The sequence below is a fragment of the Pseudopipra pipra genome, chromosome Z (genome assembly GCF_036250125.1).
Source record: "Pseudopipra pipra isolate bDixPip1 chromosome Z, bDixPip1.hap1, whole genome shotgun sequence".
Classification (NCBI taxonomy): domain Eukaryota; kingdom Metazoa; phylum Chordata; class Aves; order Passeriformes; family Pipridae; genus Pseudopipra; species Pseudopipra pipra.
This window is the reverse complement of record NC_087581.1, coordinates 55583830-55604072: the sequence shown is the minus strand read 5'-3', so window position 1 is coordinate 55604072 and position 20243 is coordinate 55583830. Positions and strand designations below refer to the sequence as shown.

General features: G+C 41.6%; 1 protein-coding gene across 8 annotated transcripts in view; it reads right to left on the bottom strand.

The window, feature by feature from the left end:
- The window catches only part of LVRN (laeverin), a 37698-nt gene extending 18656 nt beyond the window's left edge, over positions 1-19042 (bottom strand). For all 8 annotated transcript variants that reach the window (XR_010426953.1, XM_064642847.1, XM_064642850.1 and 5 more), the window contains exons 1-7: positions 18442-19042; positions 11085-11227; positions 9728-9867; positions 7454-7580; positions 5012-5166; positions 3565-3678; positions 88-228 (exon numbers count right to left, since the gene is read on the bottom strand). Coding sequence is in view for 7 of the 8 variants with exons in the window: in XM_064642847.1 (XP_064498917.1) it covers positions 88-228; positions 3565-3678; positions 5012-5166; positions 7454-7580; positions 9728-9867; positions 11085-11227; positions 18442-19028 (1407 nt within the window). In the remaining variant the exon portion in view is untranslated. The remainder of the gene's footprint in view (positions 1-87; positions 229-3564; positions 3679-5011; positions 5167-7453; positions 7581-9727; positions 9868-11084; positions 11228-18441) is intronic.
- Between the last annotated feature and the right edge of the window lie 1201 nt (positions 19043-20243).

Here is a 20243-nt window from a genome sequence, read left to right as displayed (position 1 = left end):
AGTTCTGTTCAACAGTTCCTCTCAAACCTACTTTGTACTATTAATTTAGAATCTGGGAGAAATGGAAAGAATTTTATATTTTTTAACCTTGTTGTATGTGATGCTGTCAAACAGAGATGTTAAAGAAAATGATCCTTTGATCTTGTCCTCGCTCTCTGACAGTGATCGAACTATTTCACTGTCTTCCCTTAAGACAGGTTGCACAACATGATCATAAAAGATTTTATCCTGCAAGAAAAAGAAAAAATCTAAATGAGCTGATCAGAAGATACTATTTCTCAGGAGACAACGTGGAATTAGCACTATTACAAATCGTTTGCCCATAAGCAAGGAATGATCCTTTTCCCCCACTCTCTGACTTTCTCATGAAGTACAAGGGATGACATACCCGATCCTAACATTTCCCACATGCAACATCAGTAATCAAAGAAAATTTTGCATCTGAGAATACTGTGGGCTTGGGCCTGACAAAGTCAGTTACAGTGTAATGCTCAAGGACAAATAAGTCAACTGTACTAAACAGCTGAACAAATACTGAAAACTGAAAGCCTGTATCTCATTTACATCTGTATGTCACGAATATGGCAGCACTTTCCTCCTAAATTCCATGTTTCTCCTGCTGCAACCCTAAGCAACAACCTAAAAACTAAGTTACTGAGGGTACCAAAGGTATGAGGCATTTCTGCTGTCACCCAGTGAGAAATATGGAGGGAAAATGGCTCCTCAGGAGTAAATGCCACCTACCATTGTCAACAGCTCACAGTCCAAATGGAGATCAGTGACAAGTGGTGTCCCTCAGGGCTCTGGTTTGGGACCAGTGCTATTTAGTAACTTCATCAATGACACAGACAAAGGAATTGAGTGTGACCTCAGTAAGTCCGCTGATGGCACAAAGCTGAATGGTGCAGTTAACACAACAGAAGGATGGGATGCCATCCAAAGAGACCTGAACAAACTTGAGAAGTGGGCCCATGGGAACCTAATGCAGTTCAACAAGACCAAGTGAAAGGTGCTGCATCTGAGTCAGGGCAATCCCAGATGTGATTACAGACTAGGAGAAGAACCACTGAGACCCTTCATGTGGAGAAGGACTTGGAGGTTCTCATGGATGAAAAGCTTATTGAGACAACAGGAGTCACTGGCACCCCAGAAAACAAACCCCATCCTGGACTGCCTCAGTCCAAGTGTGGCCAGCAGGTCAAGGGAAGTAATTCTGCCCCTCTACCCTGCTCTGGTAAGAGCCCACCCGAAGTACTGCCGCCAGCACTGGGGTCTTCAGCACAGGAAGGACATAGACCTGTTAGACTAAGTCCAGAGTGGGACCACAAAGATGATCAGAGGGCTGGAACACCTCTTCTATGAAGACGGGCTGAGAGAGCTGACATTATTCAGTACTGAGAAGCCTCCAGGAGACCTCATTGCAGCCTTACAGTACTTAAAGGGGACTTATAAAAAAGAGGAAAAGTGACCTTTGACACAGGAATGACAGGAGAAAAGGGAAAAAATTTAAATTAAGGAGGAGAGATTTAGATTAGATCTTGGGAAAAATTCTTTACTGTGAGGGTGGTGAGGGGCTGGAACATGTTGTCCAGAGAAGTTGTGGACACCCCATCACTGGTACTGTTCAAGGCCAGGTTGGAGGGGGTTTTGAGCCACCTGCACTAGTGGAAGGTGTCCCTGACCATGTCAGGAGCATTGGAATTAGACAATCTTAAAGTTACTTTCAAATTCAAGCTCTTTTATGATTTTGTGATAAATCAATGAAGTTGTCTTTTTGTCAAATGATGATTCAGTTTCCCCTAGGTGTCTTAAGATACAATGGAAAATGACATAATTACAAAGATAAAGACAGAAACCCAATTTTTTTAAACACTGTAGGCCACTTTGAGCACTTCTCCTTTCCAAGGAGAAGATCACAGTCTTCCAATTAATGGCATCAAATTTGTTGACCAACTTTTCTCCTTGTAAACAGGCAGTAAATTTTATTTTCAGAGTTCAATTTGAAGTTGAACATGAGCCAGCAACATACCCTTGCAGCAAAGGCTAATGGTATCCAGGGCTGCATTAGAAGTAATACTGCCAGTGGGTTAAAAGAGATGATCCTTCCCCTCTACTCAACACTGATGAGGACACACCTGAAATGCTGGGTCCAGTTCTAGGCTCCCAAGTACAGAAAAGATATAGAGCTACTAGAGAGAGCTTAGCAAATGTCACAAAGATGGTGAAGGGACTGGAGCATCTCTCTTATGAGGAAAGGTGGAGAGAGCCAGAACTGTTCAGCCTGGGGAAGAGAGGTTCAGAGGGATCTTATCAATGTATATATCTACTTGAAGGAAGGCTGCACAGAGGACAGAGCCAGGCCCTTTCCAGTGACAGGACCAGAGGCAATGGGCATACACTGAAACACAGGAAGTTCTCTCTGAACATCAGAAAACACTTTTTCATTGTGAGGGTGATCGAGCACTTGCACAGGTTGCCGCGAGAGGTTATGGAGTCTCCATCCTTGGAGATATTCAAAAGCTGTCTGGACACGGTCCAGACAACTGGCTCTTGAGTGGCCATGCTTGAGCAAGGGTGTTGGACAAGATGACCTCCAGAGGTCCCTTCTAACCTCAGCCATTCTGTAATTGTGAATGTATATGCCCCACAAAACTGCACAAGAAAGACCTGTATTCTCACATCTGTGTGATTTACTCTGGATTTCCAAGGCACATCACCTAATTGTAATTTATCAAATAGAATTACTGCCCAATATAAAAGTTTACTTTATGGACACAAATGTCAATTGTTGATTTCTAGAAAGGCAAATCTCTAAATTAAAGGTTTTAAATTAAAAAGAAGTCAAGAATCTATTTCCAGTTTAAAATCTGGTGGCTTTTACACTTTTCAGTGGTATTAAAGGCTTTTTCTTTCTTCAGAAGCTGAGGGCACTATATAGACATTTAAGATTGCACAGGCAAGTGCACCTCATGTCATGACTGCAATTAGCAGCAACTATCCACCTGTCTCAAGAGTTTAACAATGCATGGATTTTTCTAATATACTACAGGATTTATGCTTATTCCCATTTGAGCAGAACAGGAAGGAATTTTGCCCTGCTGTTGGATTAGCTATGTGCATTATATTTGCCTTATCCACAACCAGACATCCAGGGACCCAGCGGGGTAAACAGACTCAAAACGAACCACCTTAATTACTGTGTCATAAAGATACCTGAGGTGCGGGACGCTTGGAAAAGAGCTTGGCAGGCAGGGAGGCAAATCAGCTACAACAGGACCCAGGAGAGAAATCTGGGTTTGCTACATGACAGATCTAGTGCAAAACACCAGCTCCTTGTCACTGCAGCATCACAGCTGTCCACCTGTCCTCTGCACCAGCTGTAGAAGAGCTGGGTATGGTCATGGCCTCCCAACAGATGGAAACCTATCAAGGAAGAATCAAGACCTGCTGGTCTTTCCTACAGGAGTTAAGTTAATAATAATATTGTTTAATTAAATCCCATCTCCTGCGTCTTCCTTTTCTTTGTTATGTGGTGGAACTTTGCATGTAAGCATTAGTACTTACCAGTGAAAGCTTGGGGTCAACAAAGGTAGCTCCCAGGTACTCAAAGTAAGATGCCAGTCCCTCATTAAGCCACAGATCATTCCACCAGTTCATCGTAACCAGATTTCCAAACCACTTAAATAGAAAGAAAAAGTATCTCAAAATGTCCTTGGTCTGCTCTTCTCTTCTCATTTTTTTGCAGATTAAGTGCACATACTTATGATGAAGTAACTTTATTTATTGTGTACATGTAAATTGAATAAATTGCTGAATATTCCTTCAGATAGGGAAAATTCAGTAGGAAAACATGTATCTTGGAAAAAGTCAGAAGTTCAGGGCAATTATTTTTAAATTGCTTCATCTACAATTTCATACCAGGAGTGTGGATCTCAGTGCTTTATGTCATTTCAAACACTTGTCAATATAATTTAAATATCTAAAATATCATATCAGGCTATGATTAAAAGTAAGGCATTTATCAAGCAATTAAAAAAACATTTTTCCATGTTATTAACAGAATGAAATTGTCAGAGGAATGGTAAACAAAACTGGGGAAATAACCATTTCCAAAAACAGCAAATCCCTAACCTGGCAAGTATAAAATTTCCACAACATCTGCTGTGTACTCATATTTGGCAGTTCATATTTAACAAAAACTGATCACTTGTTGATTTATATTTTATTTACTAATTCTTAAAAACCTGAACTACAACTTTATTTTAAAACAGAGTTTTGTTAAGTATTGACATTTATTTTATAGGTCTGCAATAAAAATACTGCTCATCTGAAGGTCTGGAAAGTTACAGACCTTGTCAGAAAGGCATACAAGTGCACTAGCCAAGCTAAACTCTTTTGCTAGCTTTGTTGACCAAGTGCAAAGAGTTCTTGCTCTGGCAAATAACAGTAAATTAAAAATAGTCAATAAAGAAGTGAAACTGCATTATCATTCCAAATCAAGTAAGAAAAAATTTGAAAATCTCTGTGAAAGCTGGACAAAGATACAGTTACAGTTCCATGTTAATTTTGTTCTATCATACCATAGGCTTTTTCTTACAGAAAAAGAAATACCTTTTGCAATATGCACATGCACTGCCACTACAAAAAATACTGATGAACTCCATTAATTCTCCCACCAAAGTAGAAAGTATACTGTATAGAGAGAGTACTGTGTTACCCCTACACCCTAGAGTGGTATTCAAGTCCTGTGTAAGAAAAAAACAAGTAGCCCATTAACAGTTTTGCATCAGTGAGTCCTGTGCAATGTGTACAGCTTGTAATATGACAGAACCTGCTTTTAATATTGTTTTATCAGCAAAACATATGATCAAATAGGCTTTCAGTACTCTAGTGCTCGCACCCCCTACTATCAAGTAATTATTTTCTTCTACTAATCAGTGACTGCATCATCAGCAACTGGAAGGAAAGAATGTCATAGATAAATAAATGCACAGAATTTTTTACCACATGCCTGGTGTCCTAGCTCATGTGACACAATTAAGGCAATCATTGCCTTTCTGCTTGTGAATTTATCACTTGGGACGTACATCAATGATGATTCTTGGAAAGTCACTAGCCCCCAGTTTTCCATACCACCTGCTCCAAACTCAGGCACTGCAACCAGATCTAAATTGATTCAAACAGACAAAAAAAAAAAAAAGGTATCTTTAACACTTTGAAAATAAAGTGATCACATGATTTTAGTTCTCGCACTGATTCAATGTCCAATTAAAGGATACTACATTTTAGTGGTTCTTTGTGGTATTATGCCAAAATTTGCCAATGGTCTCTGAAGTTTCTTCTTGTCACACTTTTCACCTGTGATTGCCATTCTTTCAGGAAGCCACATAAATTCCTGCAAAGCCCAGATCTGTACTGTATGTTGTACATGCAAATGTTCTGACTGAAAACAAAGGCTAGGAGAGAATATATTCCCTGATGGCTGTCAGAAATCTTTTTCTGACTTGAATTTCTCCCATGTTTGGGTAAGATTATACTTACCTTTTTCTTCAGCCTAGCAACGGATAATAAAAAAAATCTTGCTCTTTCAGCTGTGTGAGTAGAGGTATCCTTTCTACTCTTCTTTGACAGGCGCCTTAGAAACATCATCTCTTTGTTTACACAATACGACTGTTACCTCTGTACTGCCCTTCTGCCTTATGCACAGAGAACAGCTTTCCAGTTCAAATGTGAGAGCTGGACAAAACATCAGGGTCCCAAAGGAAGAGACTGTTTAAACAGTTTAAACTTGGCAGCAAAGATCAAAATTTGGAAGAAGTATACCAAGCATTTAGAAGTTGACACAAGCTTGTATGCCAAATTATGGAAAACTATTCCAAATCAGGGAACTATGAGAAAGCTCCAGTCCAAAAGCTAGACAAGTAATGAAGGCATGGTGCTGAACCCCAGCACAGCCAGACTGATCTCAGCTACATCTCACCTTGAGTCTACAGCAAAAGTACTTCACTTTTGGTGAGGCAGCCCTCATCCAGCCAGCTTGGGGCAAGAGAGTTCCCTTATAACTGCATTAAAATGAGGTGAAGACAAACCCTAAAAGATCCCTGATTTTAAAGGTGTTTATTCTTAATTTCACGTTCTGAGTTTGCAATAGAAATCTCTAGCATTTACAATGAGCTACTCTTGGTTGATCTAATCCTACTGATTTTTAGGCAAAACTTCTAAGAAAGACACTGGGAAGTCCAGTGGATATTGCAAGGCATTACAGTCAAGACTGTAATGGTATTATAGCCTTCTGTGACACTGAAATCCTTCCTAACAGGAAGTCTACAATACTGTTCTTCTACTTCATTTTTGTAATCGTTTTATATTAATTAATTAATGTGTCAACATTGCTGATAAACAAAAGAACACAAGCATGAAACAAAATCATCTACAGCCCTTGAGTAGCTTGTATGATTACTAAGATCAGAAAAATTAAGAAGTGAAGACTGCATATAATATATTTTTCACAAGAAGGGTAGTGAAAAATTCTGCAAGTAAGTAGAAATACACTGGAAGATAATACACTTACACAGACTAACATTTATTTCTTTCAAGTGCCAAAATACAGATTTGACAAGTCAGCAAATTATCCAGTCAAGAAAAGAAGGAAATTCTTTCCCAGTCAAGAAAAGAAGGAAATTTTTTCCCCACAATCCTGTAATCAGCTAAAATCATGGACAGTTTCAAAACTCATTTCAAGTAAGAATTGCTTTCTGTGCTCCCAATATTCTCCTAATATCTATAAAAGAGCCCATTTCCCCAAAATATTCATGCTGAAATGCTTGGGAATCCAAGTGCAAGTAACAAACAAACTGTACAGTGAAATTACATGATGGCATCCTTCTTTCTTGACTGAAACTTGACTTAACTGACTTATCTGTTGTCTGTTTTAAGCAGAAACAATGTTTTTCTGCAGGAGACTTTTTTTCTGGGGAGGAATGTGCGGGAGGAACATACACCCAACTCACAGGTAAGACAGGGACATACTGAAAAAAGCAAGGAATGCTTTGGGGGGGACACATGTTATTAGAGCAAGCATGGATTTACTAGGAGGACATAGGAACTCCAACATCCTTACATGTTATGGTCTATGCATCCCAGAAATAGCCACATGACTGAAATACTTCTTTCTACCCACTTTGTTGTCCCAACTGCCCCTTTATTAGGAAATTATGCTTTAAAAGAATGAGTGGGATGTGAAAGTAAGAACACTGAGTTACAGATTAATAAAAGCCATGATGCAGAAAGGAAAATTCAGTGAGTTAAAGTTTAGGTGGTGTATTCAATGGTAAGCTGTAAAAGAATGTAGTAAGCTGCAAAAGGAGAATACTGCAAAAGAACACATTGCTTCTGTGAATGTTATACCAGCAGCAGCCATTTGTGGTTCCTTTCAGAAAATAAGTCATCTCACCTGTCTTTGGCAGAGGGTAGCTGATGTTAAGTACATCTTCCAGAAACGAAAATATTGGACCAATGATACTTAAAGCATAGTCAAGATACCCATTTCCAATTGCTTCTTTCCGAGCCCAAATACGTATCTGCAATAAAACAAGGGAGAGTTCTTTTAAGCAACCCTCATATTTTCATTCTCTTTGTTTCTGTTTTGTGAATCATTGTTGGAAAAAATGCTGTCTGTCCACACCAAACCATGCAACGAAGCTTTTGATTTAATCTTTAAAAGAATCCAAGTTTTACTGGACCTAACAAAATGTGTCAAAGAACATGCTCCTGCTAAAACCTAGGAGAGTTCCGGTACTTTGAAGAGATGAAGATTTGAATCCAACTATACGTTGTTGGAACAAACAATCTCATAGTTTTTCTTTTATTAAGTGGAAAATACTGTGAAACAATTTGGAATCACACATCTTAAGCCAATGTATGCCAGCCAGTGAGTTTGGGTGACAAGCTCTCTTTCAGCCCACCTAATGAGAGAGAAATGAACTTCCAGAGAGTGTTTGCGGTCCAAAGATACACATCTCTCCTCTTGAACTTTCTCACAGCCTGAAACAGACCACTGGCCTCCCTCTCTGCTAAGGAGAGCAGATGGCATCTGAGCAGAGAACATCTGTACCTCTGAGTAACAGAAACCGCGGCCGCAAGCAAAGCTTTCCCCTCCTCTGCCCTTTTGTTTTGTACTGGAAAGGACAGCTCCTTGCTCAAGAGTGATGGAGCAGGCTTAGAAAAGGTTTGTCTCCACCATATATTTCTGAATGAAAGACCCCCTCCACGTCCCTATCAGCTCAAAACCTCAACATTTCCTGCATCTAAGTGCTATACATGGTCTCACAAGAAGCTGCACAGCCAAACGCTAAGAGCACAGTTGGGAAGCATTGGGATTTAATTTATAAGGGAAAAAAAAAATGAGCATATTCAGCCAATGCAGTGTCCTCAACCTCTGAGACCCTCTTTTCAGCCAAGGCTTCAGAGGAGATTCAAAGACCAGATCACTTAATTTGCAAAACCTAAACATCTTAAAATCCTAATCCTCATATCAGATTTGAGTTACAATATCCCCGTTTCAGGTTGGAAATTACTTAGCGGAAATGTCAAAAATAGGCACAAATGAATATGCTCACACAAATATTGTGGAGGCATAAACTGAGTATCTCCGTCTAAAACCAAGGGGTGAAATACTGTCTTCCTCTATGTCACAGAAAACAGGTGGTGCCTCTTCCCTCTGAATAAAAGCTCATTTGAATGCTCTGCTTTGCTAACTATGTCAGTACACATCAGCCCAAGAAAAAGGCACCACAGTCATAGCTGTAAGCATCCAACAGGTTCAAGACAGAAGGTGACAGGTATGACATACCAAGTCCAATCTTCACTTTAAAAAAGAGCCAATACTGTGCTTCCTAGGTGATCTGTGCGCTGTCCTCTCATGTTGTCCCACCTTTCCCCAGTAGGATGACAGTGAACTAACCATGCAGTTTTCTCATTTATTAAGGAGATCAAGTAAATGCTACCTTTAATAGCTGTATACTTGAATTTACTATTTATTTTGGAACAACTTGATACATCCTTTCCCTGTTGACTTTGACCAAAAGAAGGAAAGAGAAATAACTGGTGCCAATGCAGTACATTTTTTTACAGCTTCTCTCGAGAAGCTTTGGCCATTGTACAGTAAGAGCAAAACTGAATACTCACAGATGAAGAAGCTTCAAACACAAAACATGGACTTCTGAAGGCTAAAAAAAATGTGACCACTACCGAATAAAAGGTTAAAATACTAGTATACAAAATGCTTGGAGCAGAGTATTACTCTTACTGATGTCATGGTGGTGGTCCTCAAGGGGTCTTGAAGAACAAGGCACTGAACATCAGTGTTTTGTCACAGCAGTGGAAACAGATATTTTTTCCAACTAAGACAGCTAAGAAAGTAAGAAGACCCTGAATTATGACCAGTACTTTCTGCAGAGTAGCTGCTCCAAATTTTTAACATACATAGCCCATACCTACTTCTGCAGCTGTATGAAATGAACAGGACAAGACAATAAACTAATTGTCCTAAAGGAAAAGTTTCTGCAGAAATATCTACAGGATAAATGTTAGCAGTTTTGCCACATAAGCAAATAGTTTTGGAATGGAAAACAGAGTTAATGTCTGTGGTATCTTCTAAAGCACGATGCACCACAGAGCCAACTTCCATTGTAAACTGCTATAATGTGTTATGTAGCCTCATATTTACCTTGTTTCCCCGCTCCGTTCTGGTGACATAATCAAAATCACAGACCACAAAAGCAGTCAAATAAGTCGACATTTTCAGTGAAGTGTTAAATGTGGTAACAGTCCATAGGCTTCCATTTTCATCCTTCATTTCAGATACATCTAGGAAAAAAAAAATCAAAAAAATATTCAAACCAGTGCTCATCCATAATAAACAAGGAATTTTATGTTTTCTGCATGTTTTTTTACCCCTCTCTTCAATATGCTGTATTCCTGCACTACATTCTTCATATGTTTCTGATAGAAGGAAAGCAGCCAGACTCGTTGCTACTGACATGTATCAGAGTTGTAACCTTCCATGCAAACAGCAAAAATCCACTCTTGAGCTTCTTAAATGAAGTCTTGGAAGGATATCAAACTGTGTCAGTTTTAATATGTGAGCAAGCTGTGGACATTTTATTCCATGCTGCATATCTCTAAAACTGATATCTCTAAATCTGATCTGTTATAATTCAAATACATGTGTGCCTAAGAATTATGAAACACTAAATCAGATACCTTCCTTCTAAATAAGAGGGATTTGGACAGGATTCTCAGGGGTAGAAAATGCTTCCGGCAATTCTCACAGAGACCCCATATATATTCCTTAGTTACTTATCTTCCATGCAAATCTCCTAAAACTTACTTTTTATGGCTGAAATTATTTAGTTGAAAAATAGAGATTCATGGCATTGAACTGCAGAAAAACAGCTTTTAAGAAGAAGGCAAAAGACACAACAGATTTCTGTAGGAACACTAACTTAGAGAGTTTGTTTGCAACCTTATACCCCACTGACATCCCACATGAGATCCCAGAAAGGGACAGAAGTAGCGTCTCCAGAGCTTTATAGTGTGCTTTTTCTAATTCTTCATATACACAAGAGGCTATAGTGTCTCTGCCTGGGAAAACAATTTTTTGTATGTTGTAAATATGTCTTAAAATCTACTTAGAATTAAAGGAATCCCTTGATGTCACAAATACAGGCCTTGAATACTTGAGGTTGCCATTTGGTTTTAAAAAGATGTCACACATAAGACAGACACACTGACTAAGCAGTAAATAACAGGAATCAAACCCTATGCAGCCTGCAGCAGCCAGAGGAGAGCACATCACAACTAACAAAACTATTTGATGGAATTATTGCCATCAGAGACATTAATTATGAATAACAGTGTCCAAATGTTTAAGTTCATAGACACAGATTTTGTGTGCCCTTTGAAAACATTAGCACGAAGACAATACACTGTATCAGATGACATAGTCTGCTCAGATAAATTGCACCCTTTTAAAAAGTAATTTAGGGGAAAAAACCCCATAAGTTGACTTGCTGTTTACCGACCAATAGCAGGCATGTTGGAAAGAGCCACATAGCTTGGGTCGTGGACAATTCTGATATTGAATGTGGCCTTCATGGCAGGTTCATCAAAACATGGGTACACTCTCCTGGCATACGTTGGTTCCATTTGGGAGGCAATGAGCATACTGTATTAAAAATACAAGTAAGATTAATCAGGATGCTACAGCTCATCAAAATCCATATATAGCACATAAAGACAACAAATCAGAAAAAACAGGAAGTGAATCATGTAAATATGCAGATTTGGAAAAGTTTTGCCTATTATTTAAAGCCATGACTAAATCTGTGTGCCCAACAACCAGTTCAGTTTGGATGCTTGTGGAGAAAAGCAGTCTTTTTTAATTAGATCTTTTTTTTTTCCCCTCACAGGCCTTTTCTGGATACCATATTTTAAATATTTGAGCTTTCCTACTTTGCTTATTAAGACAGAATTGATTGAAGTTTTGCACACAGCAGACCAGTGCTCAAGAGATACAATGCCCAACTTTATTGTTATAATTAGAATATCTCTGTACACCTGCTGCTCTCCTTAATGCATGCATTCTTGTTAATTAATTACTGGTATATTTTAATAAAAAGTAGTAATAACTGTTAGTGAACTGTGTATGCATGCACTTGCACCCTTCTGTCAAATCCAATAGAGAAGAACTCCTGTGAAAACAGCATCAACGCTGTCCCAGTACACTGGCAAAACCAGAATAATATTCAAAAGGACCCTTTTGTACCTTATGCGAAGGAGCTTTGCCTCAGTTGCCTCTGCGGCATACTGTGATGGATGCACTCATCCTATTTGAACTAAGTAAACTTTGGTCCAGTCTGATGTTCACCAAGTAGATCTGACCAAAGTTAATCCTACTGTGTAAGACTGCCATTAAGAATTCAGCAGCAAATCAAAACCACAGGTCTGGATGGAGACAGGATTGATAAGTGGAGGAAAGTGTATCAGTAGCAGAAAAACTGACTACAAATCAACCACTTTACTGTAAATATCTGCAGCTATCAGAGTCTGTTGAGCTCTCCATCCATAGCACCTGTCTGCAGAGTGGTGATCTCCCCTCAAGGAGGTATGCCTTTCAAGGTTACCCTTGAGGCTGAAAGACCCTTTGTCTGACACCAGACATCGATGAGTTGGTGACATATTTGCATGCATGCAACATTTAAGATATGTGTAAGAAACTTACACAATAATATTCATATACTTTAGTGCAGAGCACTGACTACCAATCCATCTGTACACCTAAATTTACTGATTAGAACTTAATAAACTACTTGGACAGATCTGTTGGAGTGATCTCTGACTCTTCTCCTGCAACGCACACTCGCTGGAATCAAAAGATAAATCACTGTGTCTCACAGCAGAAGTTTCAAAAAGTTGTACATCTGAGCTGTTCGCGTAAGGGCATCCTTATCAAGAATTATTAAAAATACACGTGCAATGGTCCTCAAAGCTCTATATGTGTCAGCCAAGTAGTAGCCAGCAACTGGGCACACAAGCATGGCCTAATCTCCTGTTTCAGTGACCTCAATACTGACATGGCAAATATTTTTCATCTGCAGTTGAGGTGTTCCCTAACAGTGTATCCACACCAGGTTCACAAATGCTTATTCTTAGCACTGACACATCCCAAACAAGCCAGGAGCCATCAAGATAGCATCCATACATTAAGTAGCAGTATGTAATGAGTCAGATCTGCACTACAGAGTGGAGTAACAAATCAGGTCTACCCTACAAGCACAGCATGACTACGACTAATTGTGACCTGTAGCACTGAACCATGTCCAAAACTTAAGGTTGCTTGTTACAGGATACCTTTTTTTTGGAAATTGAAATTAATGGATCAGCTTTCCATTGATATTTACCTTTACTTTGCGTCACTTATATTGTGTGTGATTTAACCCAGGGTACTGAGCCATTAGCTTCCTGCTTTCACTGACCGAAGTCGGAAGTGCTTTCCAGCAAGGTCCCAAGGCTGGCCTACTAGGGCCCCTTTTCTTTTGAAAGATGTTCGGGTGCTGGCATTTTTAATAGCTGTGCTATTTAACTCTGCTCAAGGTTGATCAAATAATCCAGTGCTGAAAGTGTCATTGCCTCATCTACATCCACATTGCTGATGTTGGGGGAACTAAGTTAATATCAACAAGATGACTGTGTAAAAGCACTATACTCTTAAAACATTTTGCATTTAACAGACATATCTGATGCTGTACTATAAACATAACCCATGACCAAAGAACCCATATTGAGCATGTTGTTGCACAGTGACTACTGAGACCAAATGCCTCTTTTGAAGTGAGGAATAGCGTGAGAAGGAGTAGCACTTTGTATTTGACTTCTTGACTGTCGGTAAGGGAAGATTTTCTTTATGGACCTGATTCCCTGCTGAGTCAAATCTGTGCTGTACCAGCCACCAGCTGCCTTGCCAAATGCAGCTGAAGCTCCACCTGAGACAGAAGTAGTGCCTCTTCTCCTTTATCCTGTCCAATGATGGAAAATGACAAACTTCTGCCAGGGTTGCACAGGAGCAGCAATAGTGATAGGCCACTTCATCTAGGAAGTCAATCACTGAAAATATCTTCTTCCTCCCGTGGAGCAAAGTATGCTTTTGTTCATTCCTTTGTGCAATCAATTGCAGCTTGGTTCTAGGAAACACTGAGTAAATCCATGACTGTGAATTCCCCCGCATCAGTGCCATCACTGCCTCTGGAAGCTCTGTACTGGCAGCAACCGATGCAGACACTTGGCAAATTTGCCCTCAAGAAATTCTTGTTCAAGAATACAAAATAGCATATTGTGGCCAAGGCAATGTGATAAAAAAGAAGTATGAGGACATATTAAATGTTGTTTTTCAGCAGGACTCCAGATAAAAAAGAAAAATAGGAATGTTTCATGCATATTACACAAATAACTGGTGTTTAAAACACCAGTTTTTTTTCTTGTGGGTTGGTTTGTTTGTTGGGGGTTTTTTCAAGGTGAAGGTATTAGCATGAACTGAATCACTAGCACTTTTTTTAACACACTGAAGTATTATCACAAAACAAATTGCCCCAAAGGAAATAATTTTTTTTAGAAAGTCTAACAATGTTCAAGTAGACAAATTAATCCCTGCCTTATGTCTACAGTTTTGCACATAGATTTCATTTTCTTTTTTCATAAGGATCATATAATAGCACATGATACTTTCAAATAATGAGAAACAAACAGATAAAAGGATCTCTTAGCCTAAATATTAGACAATTTATACTACACATAAATTGTAGTACATGTAGGTTCTTATTTTTTTTTCAGTTACCTGAAAAAAGAAAAGGAAAATGAGGAATACGTTCTGCATAGTACATGAATGCCTAGTAGATCACATTTCACCGATTAATAAACAGGATAATTGTAGATGAAATGTTTTATTTGATGCAAAAAAGGAGACATTCTAAAAATGCTTTCTCATGAATTATTTTTCATACTGATAGCATAATTGGTATTTGTGTTAACATCTTTTATATTTAATTTCTTCCATTTTTACAAACATAAAATAATTAAACTGTAAAACAAACCCTGAAGTGGCTAAAAATAAGGGAGTTTTACAGTGAGTAGAATCTTGTCCCCAACACCCAAACATTTTTTTCAGGTGAACAGTGCTTGATACTAACAAGCAACACAAAGAAACACCGAACATCTTACTTGTTCTGATTTCTGTCTCACTCCTTTGATGGTCTTACTCACAGAGTCATAGAAAACAGAGCTAAGAAGAACTGCATATCCTCTGCTCTGAGGCAAAATTAACTGTACTAGTGCTGTTCTAACCCCTTTACTCTCATCCTAGCAATTGGTGCAGAAGCAACTGATAAAAATCTGTGCAAATATTGTGTTTGGATATTGTGTTGGGCCGCCTGTTAATACCAGCCCTATCCAGTCAAATATTTTATAGAAGTTGCACAGGACATGAGCAGAGTGGCTACCAAGTAAAATTCTCAAAGGATTTTGAAACATTGACCTGAACAGTGACCTGCATACAGCCTGCACTTCATCGTACACCCCACAGGAACCCTCTAATCCTGGAGTAGCACCCACAAGCTCATCCACGGCCGTGCAAGATCTCTGTGCAGAACAACAGAAACAAAACTCCTGCATCATGTAAGTTTGAGCCAGCAGTGCTAGAGAAGGAGAGCAAAGGTGGTTTCTGTATCTTTTTGCCTACCCAGATCCTGATATGGACTATCACAGCTATATGCAGAATACTGATTCCTCATTTCAACAGGAGAGCCTTCAAACACTTAGTGCTGGAGAAGTGGGAGCATCTTTCCTTTTCACTTCCTTTGCTCCTGCAAGCAGTGCAGACATGGGCTGTTCGTTATCCATAACAAGTGCTCCCATTTTTCAGAGTTATCTTTCGTGTGTAAGACCTGATCAGGTGGGCAGTACAAATTGTCAACAACAGTAAAACATATGCAGTCATCAATGATCAAACTGACAACTAAAAATTTCTTTCTTGAAAATTCAGCGAAATTGGTTTATTATGTTTTCCATGGAGGTCAGGTTAGGACTTCTGAAAATAGCTGTTTCTGTGAAACCACCTTGCCAGTGTACAACAGCTCTGACTTCAAGAAAAGAGAGGGAATGACACTTTGTGTCAACTCGCTCATTCTGCCAGTCTACCAAGAGCAATGGGGATATCTGACTGAGAAATATGACAGTGCCAAAGTCCAGATGGAACAAACATTTCAGGGATTTCACGTCTCATTAGGATCAAGGTGTCTACCAAAAGCTTGCACTTATCTGCTTAAACTCTTCTGAGACGAGAGGTCTCTAGGGTTCCACAAGTGCAAATTACAAAACCTTCTAAGACTTCTAGTGCATGCAAGAAATACGGGAGTCTGGATGACCACAGACAGATGTCACATTGTCTGTTACAGCTGGCAGTTCAAGTGAGGTGTTGAAATCAGAAAACCTCTGCAAGAAGCAGACCCTGCAGGTCTGTTGAAGACTGGTACAAGTCACTTTAGAAAAGCTATGGGACAGTCTGCTGGAGATGGAGGTTTCCTTGCAGAACAATAACTGGATAACTGGCTTTGTACTGATAGCCAAAGGGCACTGAATGTTTTTAAATCACTCCTGATCTATGCAATCCATTAGAATCCATCTTTTTCCATTGTTAATAGCTTGACAGAGCTTACATATCACTCAAAACCTATCTCCTCCAAAATAAGAATGCAAAACCTTTCAGTGTTAGTGGACCCTATCAGATTAGGAAATGGCTGGTTAAGTGGTGACTTAATTCTTAGCAAAGGAAAAGTAACAAGATACTATTGTATACTCTCGATTCAGAGAAAGCCTTTTTTAGAGCAGAAAAATATGCAAAATCCATTCAAAAATATCACAAATGGGAGCACAAACAAGTAACAAAAATTGTACATTATATCTGCCATCAGTGGATTTCCTTTAATCTATTCCATTGTCTAACTACCACTGTCATCTCTTTAACCAGACTGTAGTCTCACATTTCATTAGTGCTTCATGATGAACTAAGAATGAAATGGGACCTTTGTAATAAACTCTTTAAACAATTGGAAATTGAGCTTTACACATTATTTGAATTATTTTAAAAATTTTTTCTAATTTTCTACTGTGGCAGCTGACAATAGCTTTTTTTCCCCCAGATACTCTGAATTTTATACAGTCTGAATCAGAAAATTTCATAGCCTAATTCTGTGTTTCCTACATAGGACTTGTTTGAATTAATACAGCATCAGAAAGCATACCGATACAGTATTAAGGTTTGTTCCTTTCTTTAAAAATTATGTAAATTAAGCAAATTGTTCTAGATTCTCCTTTCTTCAAAAGTTGCACAAATAATCCTGTGAATAACAATCAGTGAATGAAGAAACAGCAACTGGAGAAAAACAGAATGTGCTTCCTAAAATATTTTTTACTTTACTGTATTTTTCTCTAAGGTTTACCAACTTATCTCCTTTTTGTTAAAAAAAAAAAAGTCCACCTAAGTTACATTTTCCAGATGTGGCAGACTCCGGTATCGAGATTTATGCAAGAGCTGGCAGCTGAAAAGCCAGTTTGTTGCAGAAAAGCCACACAGTCTTCCTCCATTTCAAAAAAATTATCAACTTCATTTTGTGGTTTCGTATTACAACTACCCGTATAGAGGCTTGCATGTATGGATCTTGAAAGTAACTGCATATTTTATTACATTACCCAATCAACCAAGAAGCCTATGAACCCACGCATTTTAGTACACTCATTGATAGGGTAGTAGACAAGAATACTTGAATTTAACTCCAGTTTTCCTTTTGACTCACTGTTTGGTGCTTTAATTATTAAAAATGAAATAACTTTAAAACGAGCAATTTATCTGTCTCTTCTTCAAACTCTTATTTTGAGAAACTTGCCTGCCACTAGAAGTACTTAAATTCTGATCTTAAATTTCACTTCTCTCAGCAAGTTTCGTGTCCAGAAGTTGAGAATGCAATTCACGTTGGGAAGATCCAAAATTAAAAAAAAAAAAAAAAAAAGATAAGCAAGCATCATTTTGAGGGTGAAGATATGTTTTAGACCTTTGACTGCTTGATTAGCTCACACAGCTCCATCACCGGTTTTGCAGTTCGAAAGAAAAAGAAAGCACACTAATAGCACTCCCTAGGGAAATCATGGATTGTTTGATGACAGCCAAACAACTTCACGTGAATAGCACCTACAAAGTACAGATGTCTAAAGCAGTCACTCATCCTACTCCCCCTTATTTCTGAAACTGCATGTGATCGGCGTCTCTAAACTCATGCCCAAGTACATAGGCAAAATCCCGGATTCTTGACAAAGACGTCCTCCTCACAGATACAGGTTGAGGAAATGAGGAGTTGTCGGTGTTACACAGACATGTGTGGGGCCGGGATGAAGTTTCTGAGACAGACTGCGGCTCCCGGGAATTGGGCATAGGAACTGTCTGCCCCCCTCGCTGCCAAAGGCACTGAAAGCGAGACCAGAAATTGTCCAGCCGGTGCTACGGGTGAAGTCAGCTGCCGTCGGAGAGACAGGGCAGCACGGCCAAGGCTCTCCGGAGAGGAGAGCGACCATCCCGGAGCACAGACCGGAGTTTCTGGCACGCTTTTTGCATCCCGCGATGCGGTCCCGGGGAGGGGCGAGAAGCGGCCGCCTCTCCCGCGCCCGGGCAGCTCGCAGCTCGCCCCGGTGCCGCCCAGCTCGGCGCCAGCTCTGTGCCAGCTCCTGCAGCCGCGTCCCGCAGCCTCCACGCCACGGGCGGCCTCGACGCGGGACCGTGGGAGCTCCGCTGCCGCGGTGAAGGGGCGCGGAGTCCGCGGGGCGGCCGCCGCCGCCTACCTGCTCCGTCCCTGGTCGGTGTAGCGGGTGAGGAACAGCCCGACCAGGTCCTCCTCCAGGAGGCCCTGGAAGCCAAGCTGCAGGACGTAGCGGCTCCCGGCCCGCAGCCGCCCGCGCAGCTCCAGCACCGCCACCTCGTCCTCCTCCTCCTGCCGCAGCCCCGCCACCTCCACGGCGGCGCCCAGCCCGGGCAGGGGCCCGCGCACGGCGGCCCCGCGGCTCCGGAGCCCGGCGCTGTGCAGCACCACCGCGTCCGTGTCCTGCCGGCACAGCACCGTGATGTTCACCTGCCCTCTGAAGGAGAATGGCCCGGCTTGGCCCGGCCGCACCCGCGGCCACAGCTCCAGCTCGTAGTGGAGCGGCAGGAGGTGGCGGGGTAGGCGGCGGACGGGGCCGGCGGTGGGAGCCGGTGGCGGGGCGGGGGTGCCGGTGGCGGCGGGCGAGGGCGGCGGCGGTGCCTCCTCCTGCCGGCAGCGCCCGTAGAGAGCGGCGAGCGCCAGCAGCGCGGCCAGGAGCGCCAGCAACAGCGCGGCCCCAAGGGTGGCCGCCCTGCGCCCCACGTACAGCCCGGCACCGCGGGCCCCCATCCCCGCTCTGCGCCCCGACGGCCGCTGCCGCCGCTACTTACGGGGCGGGGGAGTGAGCGCGCCCGAGGGCGGGACGCGCCGGGCCAGGGGAGATGGGTTCCCACGCGGTGCCGAGAAAGCGTCTCCACGGAGCGCTGCTCCGGGGGGGGTGGGCTGCCCCCGTCCCGACTGCCTCGGCAAGCAGCCGAGCAGCCGAGCAGCCCCTCCTAAAGCCCGAGAGGGGACGTGACGGGAGTCGCGGCTGAGCGGCGATGCTGGACGGGTGATGATGGATGCCGAGTACCCCTCGGGGATGAGCGATCACGGCGCTGCCCGGATAGGCGGCACTGCCCAGACCGAACTACCCCTGGGCTCTCCCGGCCGAGGCTGAGCGCAGGGCGGTGGCTCGGGGCTGCTCGCCATCGAAGGCGACCGTCGAGCTGGAGATGAGGCCTCCCCGCGCACTGGCCGGAAAAGGAGAAAAAAACCCACTAAACCCACAGATATTCTTACGTTTTTCACCACCATGGCAAGAGAGAGGATGGGAAAATGGAAGGTCACTGCTTGAGGTGCGCAAAGTGTTGTGGTTAGAACGGAGCAGCTCTTGAGAGAAACCTACATGTTAAAAGATCGAGTCTGAAAAATCTTTGGTACATTAAAGCACGACCAAAGTGGGTTTCTAATAAATAGTCCTCGTTTAGAGCCTCACTTCTGTGCGTAGTTCGGTTGAGGCTATAAACATCACTGCGCTGTACCTATGTAGTTAACCCCGTTACAATCAATAGGATTAATCCCGTCTTCCCAGTTAAACACATACTTAAAGGGTTTGCCAGTTGGGGCCGGATTGCCAGCCAGATTGCAAAATGCAACCTTTGCCACCTTGTAAAACTTGCCTGTTGATTTTTCTCAGTTGCAGCTCCTTTTTGAAATCACTATGAGCCACGTACCAACGGGAGCAGAAGCCAGAACAGTGGCTCTTGTGTACCACTGTCTCAGGCACTTTGTAATCTGGATTACAAGCAGGTTCCTCTCTTTTTTTTTTTGTAATTCACTTCCAACCAACAGACACAACCCCCCACATTGTTTTGAACCCAAGTCAATATCCTTGGACTTACAGTCCACACAACAGCCACCCTCAACTCCAACAGCTCTGCTTGCAGAATTGAGGCATTGGATTACGTATTGCAGTCAGTTTTGTCATTAGAATTAAAGCAAATTCACCTCAATAACCTAATA